This window comes from Amblyomma americanum, chromosome 6 (assembly GCF_052857255.1).
Source record: "Amblyomma americanum isolate KBUSLIRL-KWMA chromosome 6, ASM5285725v1, whole genome shotgun sequence".
NCBI lineage: Eukaryota > Metazoa > Arthropoda > Arachnida > Ixodida > Ixodidae > Amblyomma > Amblyomma americanum.
Window position 1 is genome coordinate 16,537,871 of NC_135502.1, and position 16,195 is coordinate 16,554,065.

The following is a 16,195-nucleotide window of genomic DNA, read 5'->3' on the forward strand; positions in this document are numbered from 1 at the left end:
GGAACGATCCCGGAGCTGCGCAGGCCACGAGTCCCCGGAATCAGGCGTATAGGTTGGGCGGTATGAGAAGGAACAGGTTGGTAATCGGTCGTGGAGGATAGGTTAAGGAGCCGTAACTTGCCCCACTAAACACGAACCTACCGAAAAGATGCTCAGATGGGCATAAAATCGCGTGTCCTCTATCACGTTCGCTGGTGGGAATTTACTTAATCCATTAAAATGAAATAAATATTTTATGCCCAACCAGGGAGGTTTTTTTCCGAGCGCAATTAGAATATTTATTAGTTACTTCAAGGAATTAGTACGGAATACTGAGGGAATATAATACTGTAAGTATTAATTTTGCAGGCTTTTATTTCTTAGCCAAGAAATTACCGATCTTTTTTTACTTTGGTATATTTTTGGGTCCTCTGTTCTTGTTATAACTTTGCTTGAACCTCCTGCAGTCTGTGAGCCTTTGAGAAAGAGCCGAAGTGATACTATGCAAAAATTTTATTACAGTTGTACCGCAATTACAGATAACACTGCACTAACACACCGCCGTAACACATTTCCCACGCTCTGTCGGAAAGAGGAAGAATAAAACCAAAGTGGAGATGTGCCATGGGGCCTCAGGGGGCATAATCCAGGGAGGTAAGTGCGCACAGGACGGGGTCATTGCACGCTGCGTATACAGCGACGTGGCGACGACCAGCCGTGACACAAGTATAGCCGATTGGGACAGTAGCGGCAGCGACAGTAGCTGGGAGCATCCTCAGAGCCGTGCATATGTCTGCGCCCACCGCCGCTCCAGGCACTCACAGCACTCACTTCCCACTGCAGAGCTGTGGCTATACTTGAATGAACCAACCACCGCAAGCATCGAACGCTGCCGCCGCCCGCGAACAGCTGTCGCGTAATGCACCAGGCGAACAGCTGACATGGACACGCCGTTGTCAGGCGCCGGTAATAACTAGGCCCTTTGAACTCCTGTCAGGCCATAACTCGAGGGCAGTTCCAAGGCCCATCTAATACAGGGTGTTAGCTAACGTCGCAGTTTCACGAGGGAAGCAGGACGATTTTCATTAGTTAATTCAGTAAAGGTCACTTTCGAGCGATGTCATGAATAACTAAGAAAATGACACCCGAGTACAATTGAAAGGGCGAAGCCGTGCTGCCGCCGCATCGCTGTTGCCCAGTATAGGGTTAGACCAAGTCTCGCCCATTCTCGCCGGCTGTGCGGGAAGAAGTGGGTGGCCTTATCTTCAGCCTTATTTCGCACGTGTTCCAACTGAGGCCATATCTTCATTATTGCTTTTTGTCACTGAGGTTTTCACCTTGAAGAGCCTTGAAGGTCAAACCTGGAAAAGCAGTCACGTAGGCCACTGATAATTTGTAATTTGTGGGGGTTTAACGTCCCAAAGCGACTCAGGCTATGAGGTACGTCGTAGTGAAGGGCTCGGGAAATTTCGACACCATGGGGTTTGTTAATGTGCACTGACATAGCAGAGTACACGGGTCTCTAGAATTTCGCCTCCATCGAAATTCGACCGCCGCGGCCGGGATCGAACCCGCGTCTTTCGGGCCAGCAGCCGAGTGCCATAACCACTCAGCCACCGCGGTGGCACGTAAGTCACTGAGTAAGTCACATGGGCTAACAATGGTTTCCCCTCCCTTGTTTACTCTGTGTGAGTCAATAAACCATCTGGCTGCCCTCTCTCTGCCATGCATAATTTCAAGATTTTCTCGGTATACTAAGCACATGTCTCGCTTAAAAGCTGGGGCTTTTGACAAAAGCATGAGTTTCCTCAGCTCGCTTCTTCTTCGCGACAGCGTCGCCGAAGCACTTCAGTTCTACAAAGCAGTCCCAGGGGGTTAAACTACCTCCTCCGTGGTTGTCGTACCACATTAGGGCCATGTCGGCAAGGGAGAATGCGTCGTTGGCAAGCCGGGCGGAGGAGACCAATTATTGTAGCGGTTTACCCGCTGGTAGTGGCTAAGCCACTCGTTCACGTCGCAGCTGGTTGAGCCCGCGAAAGAACTTGGCTACCGGTAATGATGTCCCTGGACGTCGGAGGGTCGCCGTTCAGGGACATCATGGGCGCAGGAGGTGGCAGGCCGGTAAGGCGACGACTGCGTCGAAGTTCAAGCTGGGAATACGTCTTCTGGTGACCTTTATAGCCGGCACTTTTCACCGAGATGTTACAAGCATGTGTTTATTGAGCCCGTAATGGGCGATTGAAGCCAGCGGGTGCCAGTTGTTAAGTCTGCACGAGACACCTCTGACTCTTTGTGCTCATCTTATGCGTGGGCGGCATAATATCTTCGGCGACGTAACAATATGTTGTGTTTTATATTGGACATGTGTCTTTGGATTTGAATATAGAGGGTTCTTCAATGTGAAGGAGAGAAAAATTTAAGCATTCAGTTAATGATTACTAAAAAGTTGTGTGTGGCACGCATATTTAGCCTGCTTTCTAAGTCGTTTTCCTCTTGTAGTATAGTAGCCAAAAGTTGTTTGTTTTTAATTTTCGTGAAGAAATAACATAAAATCAGTATTCTGTGCAAACTAGGTGTTTCCTTTGTATTTAAAAGCCTTGTACATGCTTGTGCAGTCTCAGTGCACTATGAAGCTGAACGCTTCGCGTTTAGTTTGTTAAGCGGAGCTCAAGCGTCCCTTGTAATTTTTTGTTGCCGTTCCAACTTGAAGAAAAAAAATGGCCTGCAGTATTTTAGAAATAAAGTAAAGAAAAGGTCTTCATAAATTATGCGTATTTATTTTTCAGAGCTTCACAAGCAGCCAGAAACGCGAACGTAAAAACGCGAACATAAAACACGCAAGAACAAGCGCAAACGAGTACTGTTCTCTGCGGACAGTAGACATCTTTCTTGAGAAGTGCAAGCAGGCGTACATTCTGCCTTACCGGACTCACAATATTTATGTCGCATCAGCCGCACCATAGTCGTCCTGTAACCCTTTAGTTTCTTTCTTTGATGTCACGCATCTCACTTGTAGTACTCATCTTTGTAGAAACAGTCGGTCGAGGACTCCTCCATTCTACTTCGAGCGCACAATTTAGTCGTACGGACGTGCTGACTCCCACAGATTGCATTCAGACTGAAGGAAATGTGTTTTGACGAAGTTGCCGTCCTTTGAAATAGCCATGTATTGTTGTTTTTCGTCGAGCTTTGGCCACGTTGTGTTGTCCCTCAACACCGGCACCCTGGAATACAAAAAAAAAAGATAAGCGTTGCAACGCCTCCGCAGATTATTTTCAGTCAGCAAAATGTGTTTTAGGGAGTATGGAAACCATAGAACCAGACAATTTTGTGTTTAGAATGTGCTGCCTAATCTGCATTCTAATACTGAGAAAACATGTTAGGGACAAAGTGTTAAGTATAGAAAGGAAACTACTTTGTATCATTTGTGCTTAATTTTCGCAGAAGTCTTACACATGCCTGCTGCCTACAAGATTACTGCAAAGCTAGTGCATAGGTTCTTAAAAACTATCTCACATATGAATGCAAAGGCCGGAGATGACCTCGCAAAAAAGCAGTGATTAGATGACGAGCGACTTCTAAAGAAAAAGGAACTCAAGCAGTCTTGCGTTGTGTCACGCTTGTGGGAACTGGTCAGTTGCAGAGCACAAGTTAACAGAGAAGTCGCTGAGATAGCGCTAATGGGTAGGGAGGCATTCAGTGCCACTAAGCTAAAAACTGAGCTGCGAAGTCGATACAGAAACATAAATTTTGAAAGGAAAGTCGTCTGAATACTTTGAGCTAAGTGTCACACGCTGGTTGGAGTTACTGGCGAAATGAAACGTGCTGTCAAGTGCAACTGCGCTTTTATCGCAACGCCTACGACAGCTGCGCGTTAGAGTAAAGCTTTGTTGTTTATCTCTCTGCCAATCAAATAGTTATCCGTGCTAGGAGCAACAGGTGATGCTTGGTATTTAGCCAAATGCAGGCATTTTTTCTTTGCTGATTTAAATTTAGTCTTCACGGCCTTTTTCCCGCAAAATACAAGGCTCTAAAACTAAGTTCGTATAATTGCGTGCCAGTTAGGATAACGACGAAAGGGCAGATGACAATACTGCAATAGCACACAAAACGTGGAGTGCCTATATTTGAGAGATAAGAACGCAAAAACGCATCGCTGCTCGCCCACCTGTCCCACAGGACTTTCTAAACATATCATTTTCTATCCCTCTACCCTATCCCTCCAGCCAGCAATTTGCTATTTGACTGAGGGACCGTATACATCTTAACTTGGGCGCTTTCGTCACTATTTGACACTGGTGAATACAGAGTGTCATCAGCTTACCCGGTACGGCTGAACGTAGAAATAATCTTCATGAAGTTCTCTGCACCTTCAGCGTCCTGCTGAGACACGTCGTTTTCCAGCTTGAATATCGATCCCAAAGCAAATGCAATTTCGTCCGTGTGCGTAGGGCGAACCCATTCTGGCCACCCAATCTTGGACGGTTGTTGCGAAAATTGATATAGGAAGACGCTCGTGTTCGAGCCGAGCACCCTATTGGCAAATCCCAATGTGGGACATCCGAGCTGGCTGTCGCCCAAGAGGTCAGCCGCTGCGTGAACGGCAGTGACGCCGTCCTGAACGTGCGCGCCTCCAAAGTAGTGGTCGATGATCTCCTTCGAGTCGATGTCCAGCAGCGTGATCATCATACCTTTAGCGAAGAAGATCATGGCCTTTTTGTCGATGTCGACATCCTCGTCGTCACGAAACTTCTTGGCCACGAAGTCGATGAGACCGTCCCCTTCAGCTTCAGAGACGCCGGCTAGTAAATCACGTGCGTTTAGATTCCCGGTTTTCAGTGCCAATCCGGGCGGCAGGGGTATGATTTCGTCTCCTACAACTGGAAAGAAGCTATCCAAACCTTCAGTAGTAAAAGTTGAAGATGCGTTTAAGATATCCGCGACGGCTTTAGAACGCATGCACTTTATCATTGCCGAAGTACTGACGTCTTCCTTTTCCCTCGAACGGCAACCGAGGGTTTCCGCCAGGAGGCGCGCTCTGTAGCTAGCCTGATCTTTGCTATTGACGAGCGTACTTGTGAATGGGCTCGCGCTCTGCATCACTGCGCGACGGAAGAGTCCTTTGCTTGCTGGTGATAGTAAGTGAACCCCAACGGCAAATGAGCCCGCGCTCTGGCCGATTATGGTCACCTGGTCTGGATCTCCGCCGAAAGCTTCTGCGTTGTCTTTTATCCAGCGCAGCGCGATTAGTTGGTCGTGAAGACCCATGTTACCCGGCGCATCTTCCGTGCCCATGTTGAGAAACCCAAATGGACCGAGCCGGTAAGCAATGGTAATGGCAACCAGGTCTCCCTTGGCCGAAAGTTCCGATGCATCATGGACTTTCATGGAAATGCTACCGTAGGAAAAGAAGCCGCCGTGAATGTAGACAACAACGGGCTTTAGGGATGACTCGGGCTCTAAAGGCGTGAATACATTGAGGAAAAGGCAGTCTTCTGATGTAGGATCAATTTTCCTGACCTTGTAGTAGTTGTTGAAATGTAGGGGCTGCTGCGAGCACATGGGAGGTAGGGAGGTTGCATTGAATACTCCCTCCCACGGTTGTTTTTGCTTCGATTTTTTGAAACGATCTGGTCCTAGTGGTGGCTCTGCGAACGGAACTCCCAAAAAAGCACGCACTTGTCCGTTATTTGTAGCGACAACAGTACCTCGCAGACGCCCCGTAGTTGTGTTGACGGTCACATCAGAATCTGCTTGGCTGCTTGCACCAAGGAAAGCGAAGATCACGCATGACCACGCTGTGAAAAGCATTTTCTGGAACAAAAGGCGCGGAAAATTATTGTTTTATGCTTGAGTTGTCCAGAGGAGCGAATATGCTATGGTCTCAGTCGATGGATACAAACGCATCGCATTATGCCTATTATGTTGACACTATTCACACTGTGCTGACATCAAGCTTAAGGGGAGACGAGGGTCTTGAAATTATCAAGAAATGCGAAATTTTTGACTTGGCAAAAGTGGCATATTCGGGACAAACACACTCTAAAGTTGCTGCCTAAAAGTTTCAAGGTCTATATTCAACCTCCAGCTACTAAAATATCTACATATTTCGCAACTACAATGCTCGGAAATGGCGATTTCAGAGTTAAATGCGGCAGGACTTTGGGCTCGTCACTTCCCACGACTGCGTCTCCGATGGCCGCCATTCTCTTCTTGAAAGCTGGGCCCCTTCCGCACAACCTGGTATTACTCACTACTGGGAAATATTTTTGGAACGTCCGAATTGCACTCTTCTTTTGAGGCCTCTACCACGGCCTCTGAATGGCTGGCGCGCGCTCTTCAAATGCGATTTTCTCAATGTCGTGTTTATTTTATTTTATTTTATTTATTGTAAGATTTTATTACGTATTTAACGCGATTTCAATTAATCTTATATGCTCAATTCAGAAAGAACTAAATTGCTTAGCTATGCTGTTTTTGTTTGGCCGAGTCAAACATTTCAAATTTCCTGAACCATAATGTCACTTAACCATACTTGATAATTATGGTGCTTCGAAAAAATTTAGCATTTTTATATAATGATCTAACTAAACAAAAATATATTTAGCATAGCTCCACATGGCAGGTCTTTGGATACAGCCTCATTTCAGTCTAACCCAAGAAATGCAGAAAAAAAGTGTCTTAACTACCCGTAAAGATTTAACTAATTATTATTCCTTTATTTTCTTATAGCATGGAAAATAACTGATATAGGGAAGCTTATTATATTCTTCAAAACAGGAAGAAAAACACATAAGCGCACCTAATTTTATCACGATATTTTTAATAATACAAATCTTCATTTCATGACATACCCCTCTCCTTAATAACTCTACAAGAAAAGCAGGGTCCAGCGAGAACCATCATTCTCACGCTGTAAGCACCTCTAGCCTTGCTTTACCCGCCTACTCATTTTTCAGTCAACTTATCTACCAGCTCACCCCCCGCTGCCATCCCACCAGGCTTCATTCAAGTGATGTAAGAATCTCACTGTCACTCACACTAAGACGTGCTACCTATTAGGTAATGGTAGAGAGAGGGTGGGCAGATGGTTCTTGGTACTTGCGAGCACCCTGAGGCTTTCCCCTTCCATTTTCACTTTGTGATCACCTATTAACGAAACAATGCGTGTTCACCCACAAAAGCATCATTGCCATGAGTAGTACATAAAACCAGCCCTTTCTCCATGTACATGACCTTCCTCCATATCTCTTTTCTTCATGCTCTCTATTCTTCTATTCCTTGAAAGACATGGTACAATGTCGCACGAAATATACACGCAGTAGAATAAATGCTCAAATAAAACCTGCACTGATCTGACACTGCAGCGCTAGAACCTTGAGATTTATCTGCCCGCTGATTGGCCGCTAGAAGCAGGAAGGTGATTTTCAGAAAGCGGCTAGTACTTGCAATGGCTAGAGGGCAGACTCATTTTTTGCAAACACCGTAAAAGACAACTGCGCATTGTAATGTACGCGCGGTCTACTAACTTTTTGCACTTACACGCGTTGCACCCAAGGTTAATCCGGAGGAGCAAAAGAACAGGAAGTGTAATCGGTCACCTACACTCTGAATACTTAAAATTTCCTTCGTGAAGAACAGGAAAGAACCGGTGCGAATATCCGGCAAACATAAACTTACCAAATCCCAGATATGCACCGGCATGCGGCAAAGCGTGAGCTCCAAACCCTTGAGGACACTTAGTTAACTACGCAGTGAATAAAATATTCTGTGTTTGCCGTTTCCGAATTATCTCAGCATTTTCTTGCACTTCGCGTGACGGTCCGTCGTTACTTTTCTGACCACTTCTCAAAATTTAATCTTTTCCCAGAACAACTACGTTTCTGCGCGTCTCCATTAGCAGTACTCGTTTCTGGATTCAAAGGCTTTAAGAAGAGAACACCAAAAAGAAAACACACATGCGCTAATAACAGTACTGTGCGCAATATGACATCAGGTCTGCCAACAAGGCTACCCTCAGAATCACCAGAAAACTTAATAGCGTGGGGCGTAGAATTTGCCATGAGGAGCATCCTCACCTGAAGTCAATGCCGCGACGGTTTTGCAAGGAGACAATTCAAGCCGCTATGCAGTTCGCTTCAGCAGTATCTGGCCGCTGTCGTTGAGAACATAGAGTAAATGCCATGCTTCCCGTTACAGTCGGCTGTACTTTGTCGGAAGCCTTCGCTTCCGACCCTCTCTATGCCCTTGAGCGTGTTTCTATGCTCCCCTACCTTCGCACGCATCAGATCATTAGAGGGCGAGGGTGTTTAATGGCCTCCTGTTATCATGCGATTTCGCAACCGGCAGCACGAGGGGACCCGAACAACAAGGAAATGAAAAGGCAACGAAAACAAGGGCACATTTCTGTTTTGTCGCGCCTGACTAGAGTATTCGTACCTAGGATGTCAAATTGGTTTTACCTTTTAGCAATATGCACACAGGGAATGTGGTATTAGCATATCGCATAAATAACACGAAACCGTCGAGCACTGACACGTTGGCAGATATTTATACTTACAAATCAAATCAGTTTATTCCAACATCCTGAGATGCTTAGAGGCACGGACAAAAAGTCAAAGGTGGCTTAACGAGGTCCGTGCTCCTTACAAAAAATATAGTGGAAAACGCAGAATTTATGAAATACAGGCAGTGAATTAGCAGAAAACGCAGCCGTCCACAAGCCAGAGAGGCGTACAAAAAAAAAACAATGAAAAATGCAGATAACAAAAGGCAAACAAACTTGAGTTTCCGGATCATGAAAAAAATGTAGTGTACAGAAGTGGCTAAGAATAAAAAAAATGCACGGCAAGAAAATGAAGTGAAGAAAAAACGAGAACAAAATAACACACATCGCTGTGACTGTGCTTATTTCACAAACAAAACAAAGAAATCTCTACATTGCCACGTATATTTCTTAGTTTAGAGGAACATACTGCGTAGATCTGCGCATATTTCACAAACAAAACAAAGAAACTCTCTACATTGCCACGTATATTTCTTAGTTTAGAGGAACATACTGCGTAGATCGCTGCACGATTTGTTTAAGACATCTCGGTTATCTTCACGGGACAGTTCGTTCAGGATAGCTGGCAGATGATATTTCAACATTTGTTTCCCGTAATTTGTGCGGCATACATCAACTTTTCACTTTTCCGAATTTCCTGTACAATACACAGGATAGTTCGTAGCAAGTCCGGCTAGCGCTGCTAAAGAATTGTCGTGTTTAATTATTCCCGACTTGTAATGACGGATTAGTCTATAATATAAGGACTCTATAACAATTGTGTTAAATTTCTTAAACAATTCTGCTGTGTGTGAATAACGAGGGACTTTTGCAATAATGCGGGTAACACGTTTCTGTAAACGCAACAATTTATTAATATAGCCTAACGTAGCCCGACATGCAGCAGCGAAATGCGAGTGTGAAATCCAAACGGTCTACATTTTCTGCTTGATGCAGACACCTACGTCTTTTAAACTTCTGCCCCTACCTCGGCACTCATCTAAAAAGCAAATTATTTTAAGCCTTTATAGATGCACTAATTACGGTGAATGTACAGTTGACGGCGAATGTTTACTCGTTTTCTATACTCGGAAATCATTATTTTTTTCTTTGTAGCGCTGCCTCGCAACCCTGTCACCTGCAATCAAAATCAGTTGATGGAACATGCATGCGCTCTCATACTCGCCGCCATTTGAGGCGACTAGCTTGGGTAGCTGCGTAAAAAGAATTGTCTTTTTCTTGCGCGCATGAGTCTTGATCAGGTAAACTTTTGTAACCGAACGTAGATTGCTTCAAATTAGCTTCTACAAAGAGAAAAACGCAAAAATCTTCACAACTTGGAACCGGTCCAGTTGCCGACGGGCAGTGTTAAGAAACATCGCAAAGTCACAGAGAAGGAAACCGGTTCAGCATCACCGCTGGCTTCATGTCGTTCGCTCGTGGCAACTTCTGCTCCTCAGGAACGGACGAAAACATGTTGTCAAAATAGCATCCAGACACATTAGGAAACACCTGAAACGTTGCGTTGTCGACATATCGAATCGAATGAGATTAACACATTAGGGGCATGCAAGTACAGTACCAAGCTCGGAGACACTCTGTTCAAACTAAGACTGAAGAAAGGAGGACCTCCTTCTAAGAACGAAATTATTTACTAGAGAAGTTGTTTCCTCCTGAACAACGAAGGTTTGGCCGCGTATGGTGATTCTCGCACTCTTTGAGGCTATACGTTTTCTGTGGTTTGGCTTTCTTTATCTCGTATGTGGTAGGTGCGGGTTTCGACCCACCTGCACGCAATGCCGTCTGATAATTAGCCACAGGTTTCCCAATGAGACAGGATTTCTCATTGCCTGGTTCCCGGGTTGTATGGGGCAAACTCTTTAAAAATGGCTCGTGGATCCAATTTCCAGCTTACCAAGCACGTTGGCGATGGCAGTTTTTGGCATAGCTGCTAGTACGTGATTACAAATCAAGATAATTTACCACCGCTTTCTTACCAAATTCCTTCATAGAAAGCTTTTGAAGCTTTAGACTTGCGCACGGGTTTTCAATAGTGCAAAATTGATCATTTCTTACCTTAGTGGTCACTGGGTTGTAATTACTATCTATTATTGCATCTATCTTTGCACGTTAACGAGTATTTTATAGATTAAATGCATTTAGTTCCTATTATCGGCAAACGAAGCCTAACATAGCCCAACACTGAAGCCGATTGTGAACCTGACGCCAAACATGAGGGCAAACTTATCCGAAACATTCAGAAACATTTTGTTCGGATGGCATCCCGGAAAAAAATATTTCAGCCCAGAGTGGGATATCAACCTACAGCAGCGGAAACATCAGCTTCGCATCCCACTGCCTTAGACCACCCGGCTGTGGCCGTAGCTTCCCGCACCGCGTGTTCATCTGGTAGCCTTTCGCGCTGGGCTTCGTACATCGTAATCAACACTCATCCGTTCGTTTTGCGCCGCGAATACCGGTGAAGACCGCTAAAAGCGAAATTGGTTTCGAAGAAAAGAGAGGCGCAGGAAATGTGTCATCTCACAGCGCATACACCAAATGTGCCGTGAAGGAAGAGATGAATCGAGGAGTGAAAGATGGAAGACAAAGAAATATGGTAGCGGAGGGCTCCGATCTAATTTGGCACACCTGGTTTTCTTTACTATTCAGTGGCATCGCGCAGCACTCGGGTATAATTAGCATTTTGGCTCAGCGGAAACGTGGCTACCGCAACGGTGGAAATGATCCTGCATTCTCGGGCTCAGCAGGCGAGCGTCCTGACTACTAAGCCACCGCGGCAAGGGCCGCAGAAGAGCAAACGTGGATTACGGCACTTCAATAGCGAGAGAGAGCTTATGGATGCAGCGAGTGACGCTCGACGGGCTGCCTGGTACGAAAAAAGAAGCGGCTGATCCGCGTGACTGGCGCCAGCCTCGAGGCGAAGAAAAGAAGGTAGCGTCACTAACTCCTTTTTTACTGTACCCATTTCATTATTTCGTGCCACAGAGGGTGAGTGTCTTGATCCGAAAACAGCGACGTATTTGTGAACGCTGATGAGCATGCATGGCACGTTTGTACGTCGGCGTTCTCTGGGCATAAGCCCTACGCATGCTGCACTCGTAAACACATTACCTAATCTGGACATCTCTTGGTTTGCCAACAGAGGCTCACGCGTAGATCGGCGTAAAAACGTGGGCTACTTTCCTTGAACTTAACGCCTATCGGACGTGCAATAAATAGAAAAAGGAATTACGCGACCACATTGTGGGAACTGCTAAACCACCTGCTTAATCAGTTTTGCATTCAGGTTATTGTTTTTTATTTTTATAGGTGCATTTTTTCTTTAGACGGAATATCGAACTAAACCAAAGAGAAGATGGCCAGGGTTGCTGCAGTTATTTCGATCGATGCTGATGTAGATAATACTAGGGTCATTCCTAGTCGATAAAAACAAAAAGACTTGCGCTCCGTCTCCAAGTGTGAATTCTACGTTTTGTTGATATTTCAGCCACTTATTACGTTTTACCTTGATTTCTGTCGGTGTTTGTCACTGCTGGAAGCGAAAAGTAGGCTGAAAGAGAAGCACCGGCTATTACTGTTCAAAAAGAAAAACGCCAGGAAATAGAAGCGAGCGGCAGCTTCGATGAAAGAGGTGACAACAACAGACGAACACTCAAGGGTTACATATCTCTGCAGTAGCTATGCAACAAACTATGTGATTCACAAGGGCCTATATTTAAATTTCGATCCCTCAGGTAACCGACTATCTAAAGCATGAGAAGCGGTTCTGACTGTCAAGGTCATCTGCAAGAAAAAGTGTATTGAAAGCTAGAATCTCTCCACATTTGCGTAATGAACTTTTCCGAACAAAAAGCAGAACACACCAAAAAAACAAATTATACGCAACGATAGAATCACCATCGTTTCCAAAATGTAGGTCTTGAAGTGCGCTTGTTGCCATTATCGATATTTTAAAGGATGCTTTTGAAAGCAGCTGCCACGCAACGAGGGCAATATAAAGTTTGGTTTTACGCCTCCGACATCGTCAAATTTCTTAGCACCGTTTGCGGAATAGGAGGCAATACAGCAAGAAATAGGGTCAATAAGCTTTTGGCGGCGAAGCTCTGATCAATTATACTGGTTGGTCTAGCGACGCTTTTCTTTGCAACTGACTGCCGCAACCACTTGCACTGGGTCAACCAAATCATGAGCGCTAACAAGGATTAACTTTCGAGGAATCGAAGTCAGAGCACTGGCAGAGATGTAGTCGAAATGAAAGGATATCTTGTGAGCGGATGATTCGATTTTGCCTTGGTTTAAGTCGAAATCTGCTGGCTGAAAAGAAGGAAAAGATGACGAAAAGAAATCGCCACTCAAAGCGTGCTTTTCTGCAAGTCTGCTCACACTAGCCATAACGCTGCTTTTTTGATGTTGAGGGCGGAAGGTTAACGCAGAGGCTTCCTCTCAATAGCGCACAAAGTTACGGCAAGGGTCAGGATGCATTATCCCATTAGACTTCTTTGTATCTTGATAAAGACAGGCTGGGGCCACAAGGAGCGGGCGTGCATGAGCTGTCTTTAAGGACTCGCTTATGACTGAAGAGCTGGAGGCTACGGGGAACGTAGCCTTTCATTCGAGCAGCCTTGAGAGCAGCGCTCAAAGCGAGATGCTGATCACTCGTCAGGCTATACGTGGCACAAGGGCGAAGATAGGGTCTCGACGAGATGGCCATCACCCACGTGCCTATGCTGGTTGGTTTCCTATTTTTATTCTCTCTCTCCTACCTCGTACGGCTGGCATCTGAAGGCGGGGAAGCTGATGCCCACGGTAGCACCGTCGTCACTGCTTGCCCAGCGGTCTCATAAAACAGAACACGTAGAATTTTGTTCGTCAAATTGCAAGTGAGGATGTTCCAGTAAAGATTTCACCTAGGGGAATACGATAGAGCTATATAAGAAGAAAAATTAAAAACTCGATATGCAGTAGGTTTGTAGATGGACGGATTATGCGCTAACGCGCCGAGAAGCTTTAGACTTGCATTCTTTCATTTCGTGTAAGTGGAGGAGTAATTCTGAAAGACAGAGAAAAAGACATGCCTGAATATATAGGTCTCCAAGTGGGCTTGTTGTCATTAGCAAAAAGAAACAATATTTACATCGATGCTTTTTAAACCAACGGTAATGCAACGACGGTAATATCGAAATTGCCTTTACGCCTCTGACATTTTTTGTATTTGTTGTGCGTGCACCTGATGGCACTGCGGCTAATATATAGGGGAAGTGTTATCACTCCTCTCTTTAAATAAAAAAAATATGCCGTATATAGGCGATTACGGTTGTGGTGGTGTAAAAGTACAGGCGAGATTAGCCTAACAGTGGCCTGTCAGCAATTGCTCCGCCTGAGTTACTGATTTAAGTGATTGCTTCTCTACCACTGTTACATGAGGCCAGTGTCCTGTAAAAATTTCAATTGTGATTGGGACACTAATCGCAGCTTAGTTTGGAAGCGCTCAGGGTATACATTGCTTGAGGCGTCGTCCATGGGCGCGTTCAGTCTACTCAGGTTTCCTGAAGTGTATCGCACTCAGCACAAAAATGCGGGCACGCTAAAACTGAATAATTCAGATCAGCCTAGAACTTTCCTGGTGTGTTTAATTTAGGTTTTCTAAGTACCTCAGAACATGTACGAGTAACACTAAGATCAGTTGCTATAAAAACAAGAAGGTGCATGTTGCATTGAAACGCTGATTATTTAGATTGATAATTGAATCATATATAATTTACGAGGGCATTTTCGTTCTGTATTCCCTCGTGATATATTAAAATTTCGTGGCATTAGGTGGAAACTCCTTGTAAAACAGCACCACGGCTCGGAGCCAAACAAGGAAGGGACAAAACGCAGCGCTGATTTTTTTGGCTTCCAGCTGTTGCGCTGCTTTACAAGGAACATGTCTGACCAACGCGCCCACCAGTTCATGTTGTAGGTGGAAACTGCTTTCACAGCTCTGATAAGGTGCAAATCCAAGCTGCAACGCACCGCTTAAAATCTCGTTGTGATATGGTAGTGAAGCAAATCTACCTGTATGCGCAATCATCGCGAAGCCTAGCGCACTTACTGCGCAAGAAGTGTTTCCTTTGAATGGAAAATAAGTTAATCGTGTTAAGCAACGAAGGGCGCGTGCAAGGCTCATATTCAGATGAATTTCAAAAGAAAAAGAAAAAAAGGACGCATAGAAGGGCGGGAGATAGCGACGAGTGATCCCATATCACGATGTGTGAGATATGGCTAAATCACCTTGTAGCCGGCCCATAGCTAGAATAGGACAAACTCGATGCCTTGCTTGCCCGCAATACCATGAAGCAAAAGGAAGAAGGCTGCGCTTAGCGCTATCAGTAACCCGACTTGAAGCACGTGCTGACCGGCTGTGTTTATGCATGAGTGTTTTTTTTTAAGCATTAAATGTTACAGGGTCTTTCTAGCTGTATCAGTGGCACCGTACGCGCAACGCGAGTGCAAGGGCACTCGCAATGCCACCGACAGTCTCGTAGATGGTGACGATAAACCTTATGTAACGCGAAAGAGATAACGCACTCCTGATTTGACTCGGAAGGCTCTCCCGCACACGAGCCTGTTCCCCCCACCCCCCCCCCCCCCCCCCCCCCCCCCCCTCCTCAGAAGTGTGCCATGAGGCCTAAGTTGAGAGAGGGGAGGGAATGCAGGAGACAGAAAGTTAAAAGCAGGGGTGAAGACCCATTGCGCTGACGGTGTCGCAGAGGTTGCCGATGAAATGATTGTTAACGAGCCTGGTTACGAATGCGCTCGCGTAGCCTGGCCATCTAAGCCCAGGGATGCCGGCTTTGGGATTCACCGAAGCAAAGGGCCTGACGCCGCGATGTGAACGGGCGCCCCTGGAAAGCTTGTGAGAGACATCGCGCTCGTGCTCTTGAGTTCTTCGCCTTTTTTGTAAAACCTCATTGAGATCGGGCGTATAGAGATAAAGACATTTTGCGCTCGCATGTGGCATGTAGCTGTTGTTCGTTACATCACGGGCTGGCCCTGCACCATAGTCCCCGCTCTTGAGTTGCCCAATTGATGAGCGCGTTGTCTGAAAACCTTGGGTGTCCAGCAGAGAGAATATTATGAGGATTTTTATGCGATTAACATGAGTACGCGACTTACAGGGGGATGAGGAGTCACTTTAGTCTCACGTTGGTTGTCGCGATTGGTGAGAATACTGGGGATGCTTGGTCGTGAATCTAAGGTACGGAGAGCGGTGCGAACACGACCTCAGAATTTGGCATTCTGGCCACTGCCGTGACCTTCGTTCTCACTCAGTGGTTAGAGTCATGTCTACTTGTGAATGTCAAAGTATCCGGCAACCTTCGTATGCGTACATAAGTGAATAAATTTTTTTATAATCACTCAGTGGCACCATGCGGCCGGTGGGAACCTCACAAACTGGTGCAGAAGTTCACCAGCTCCTTGCGATGGGGGGGGGGGGGGGCGCAGAGTGAGCACCCAAAAAAATACTTGCTGCACTTGTAGCTGTGAAATAAACAACGTCGCATTGCGTTTGCGGTGATATAGATAGTAAAGGGCCGACACATCTGTCTCCTTAAGTACCTGTGGCAGAGCAGCACAGAATAACATCAAGGCCTGCCCGCTCGAGAG

The 16,195-nt window shown here is 45.7% G+C and overlaps 1 protein-coding gene across 1 annotated transcript; it reads right to left on the bottom strand.

The window, feature by feature from the left end:
• Positions 1 to 2,734: 2,734 nt before the first annotated feature.
• LOC144136371 (acetylcholinesterase-like) lies at positions 2,735 to 8,428 on the bottom strand. The gene is made up of 3 exons (XM_077668647.1): positions 8,058 to 8,428; positions 4,304 to 5,793; positions 2,735 to 3,203 (listed from the first exon to the last, which is right to left on the bottom strand). The coding sequence occupies exons 2-3, from the start codon at positions 5,788 to 5,790 to the stop codon at positions 3,056 to 3,058; spliced, it is 1,635 nt and encodes a 544-aa protein (XP_077524773.1). The 5' UTR covers positions 5,791 to 5,793; positions 8,058 to 8,428; the 3' UTR covers positions 2,735 to 3,055.
• Between the last annotated feature and the right edge of the window lie 7,767 nt (positions 8,429 to 16,195).

Coding starts and splice junctions, on each gene's coding strand:
- LOC144136371 (XM_077668647.1), bottom strand. CDS start 5,790: ATGCTTTTCACAGCGTGGTCATGCGTGATCTTCGCTTTCCTTGGTGCA. Junction 3,204..4,303: donor TCTACGTTCAGCCGTACCGG/GTAAGCTGATGA, acceptor TTTGTATTCCAG/GGTGCCGGTGTTGAGGGACA.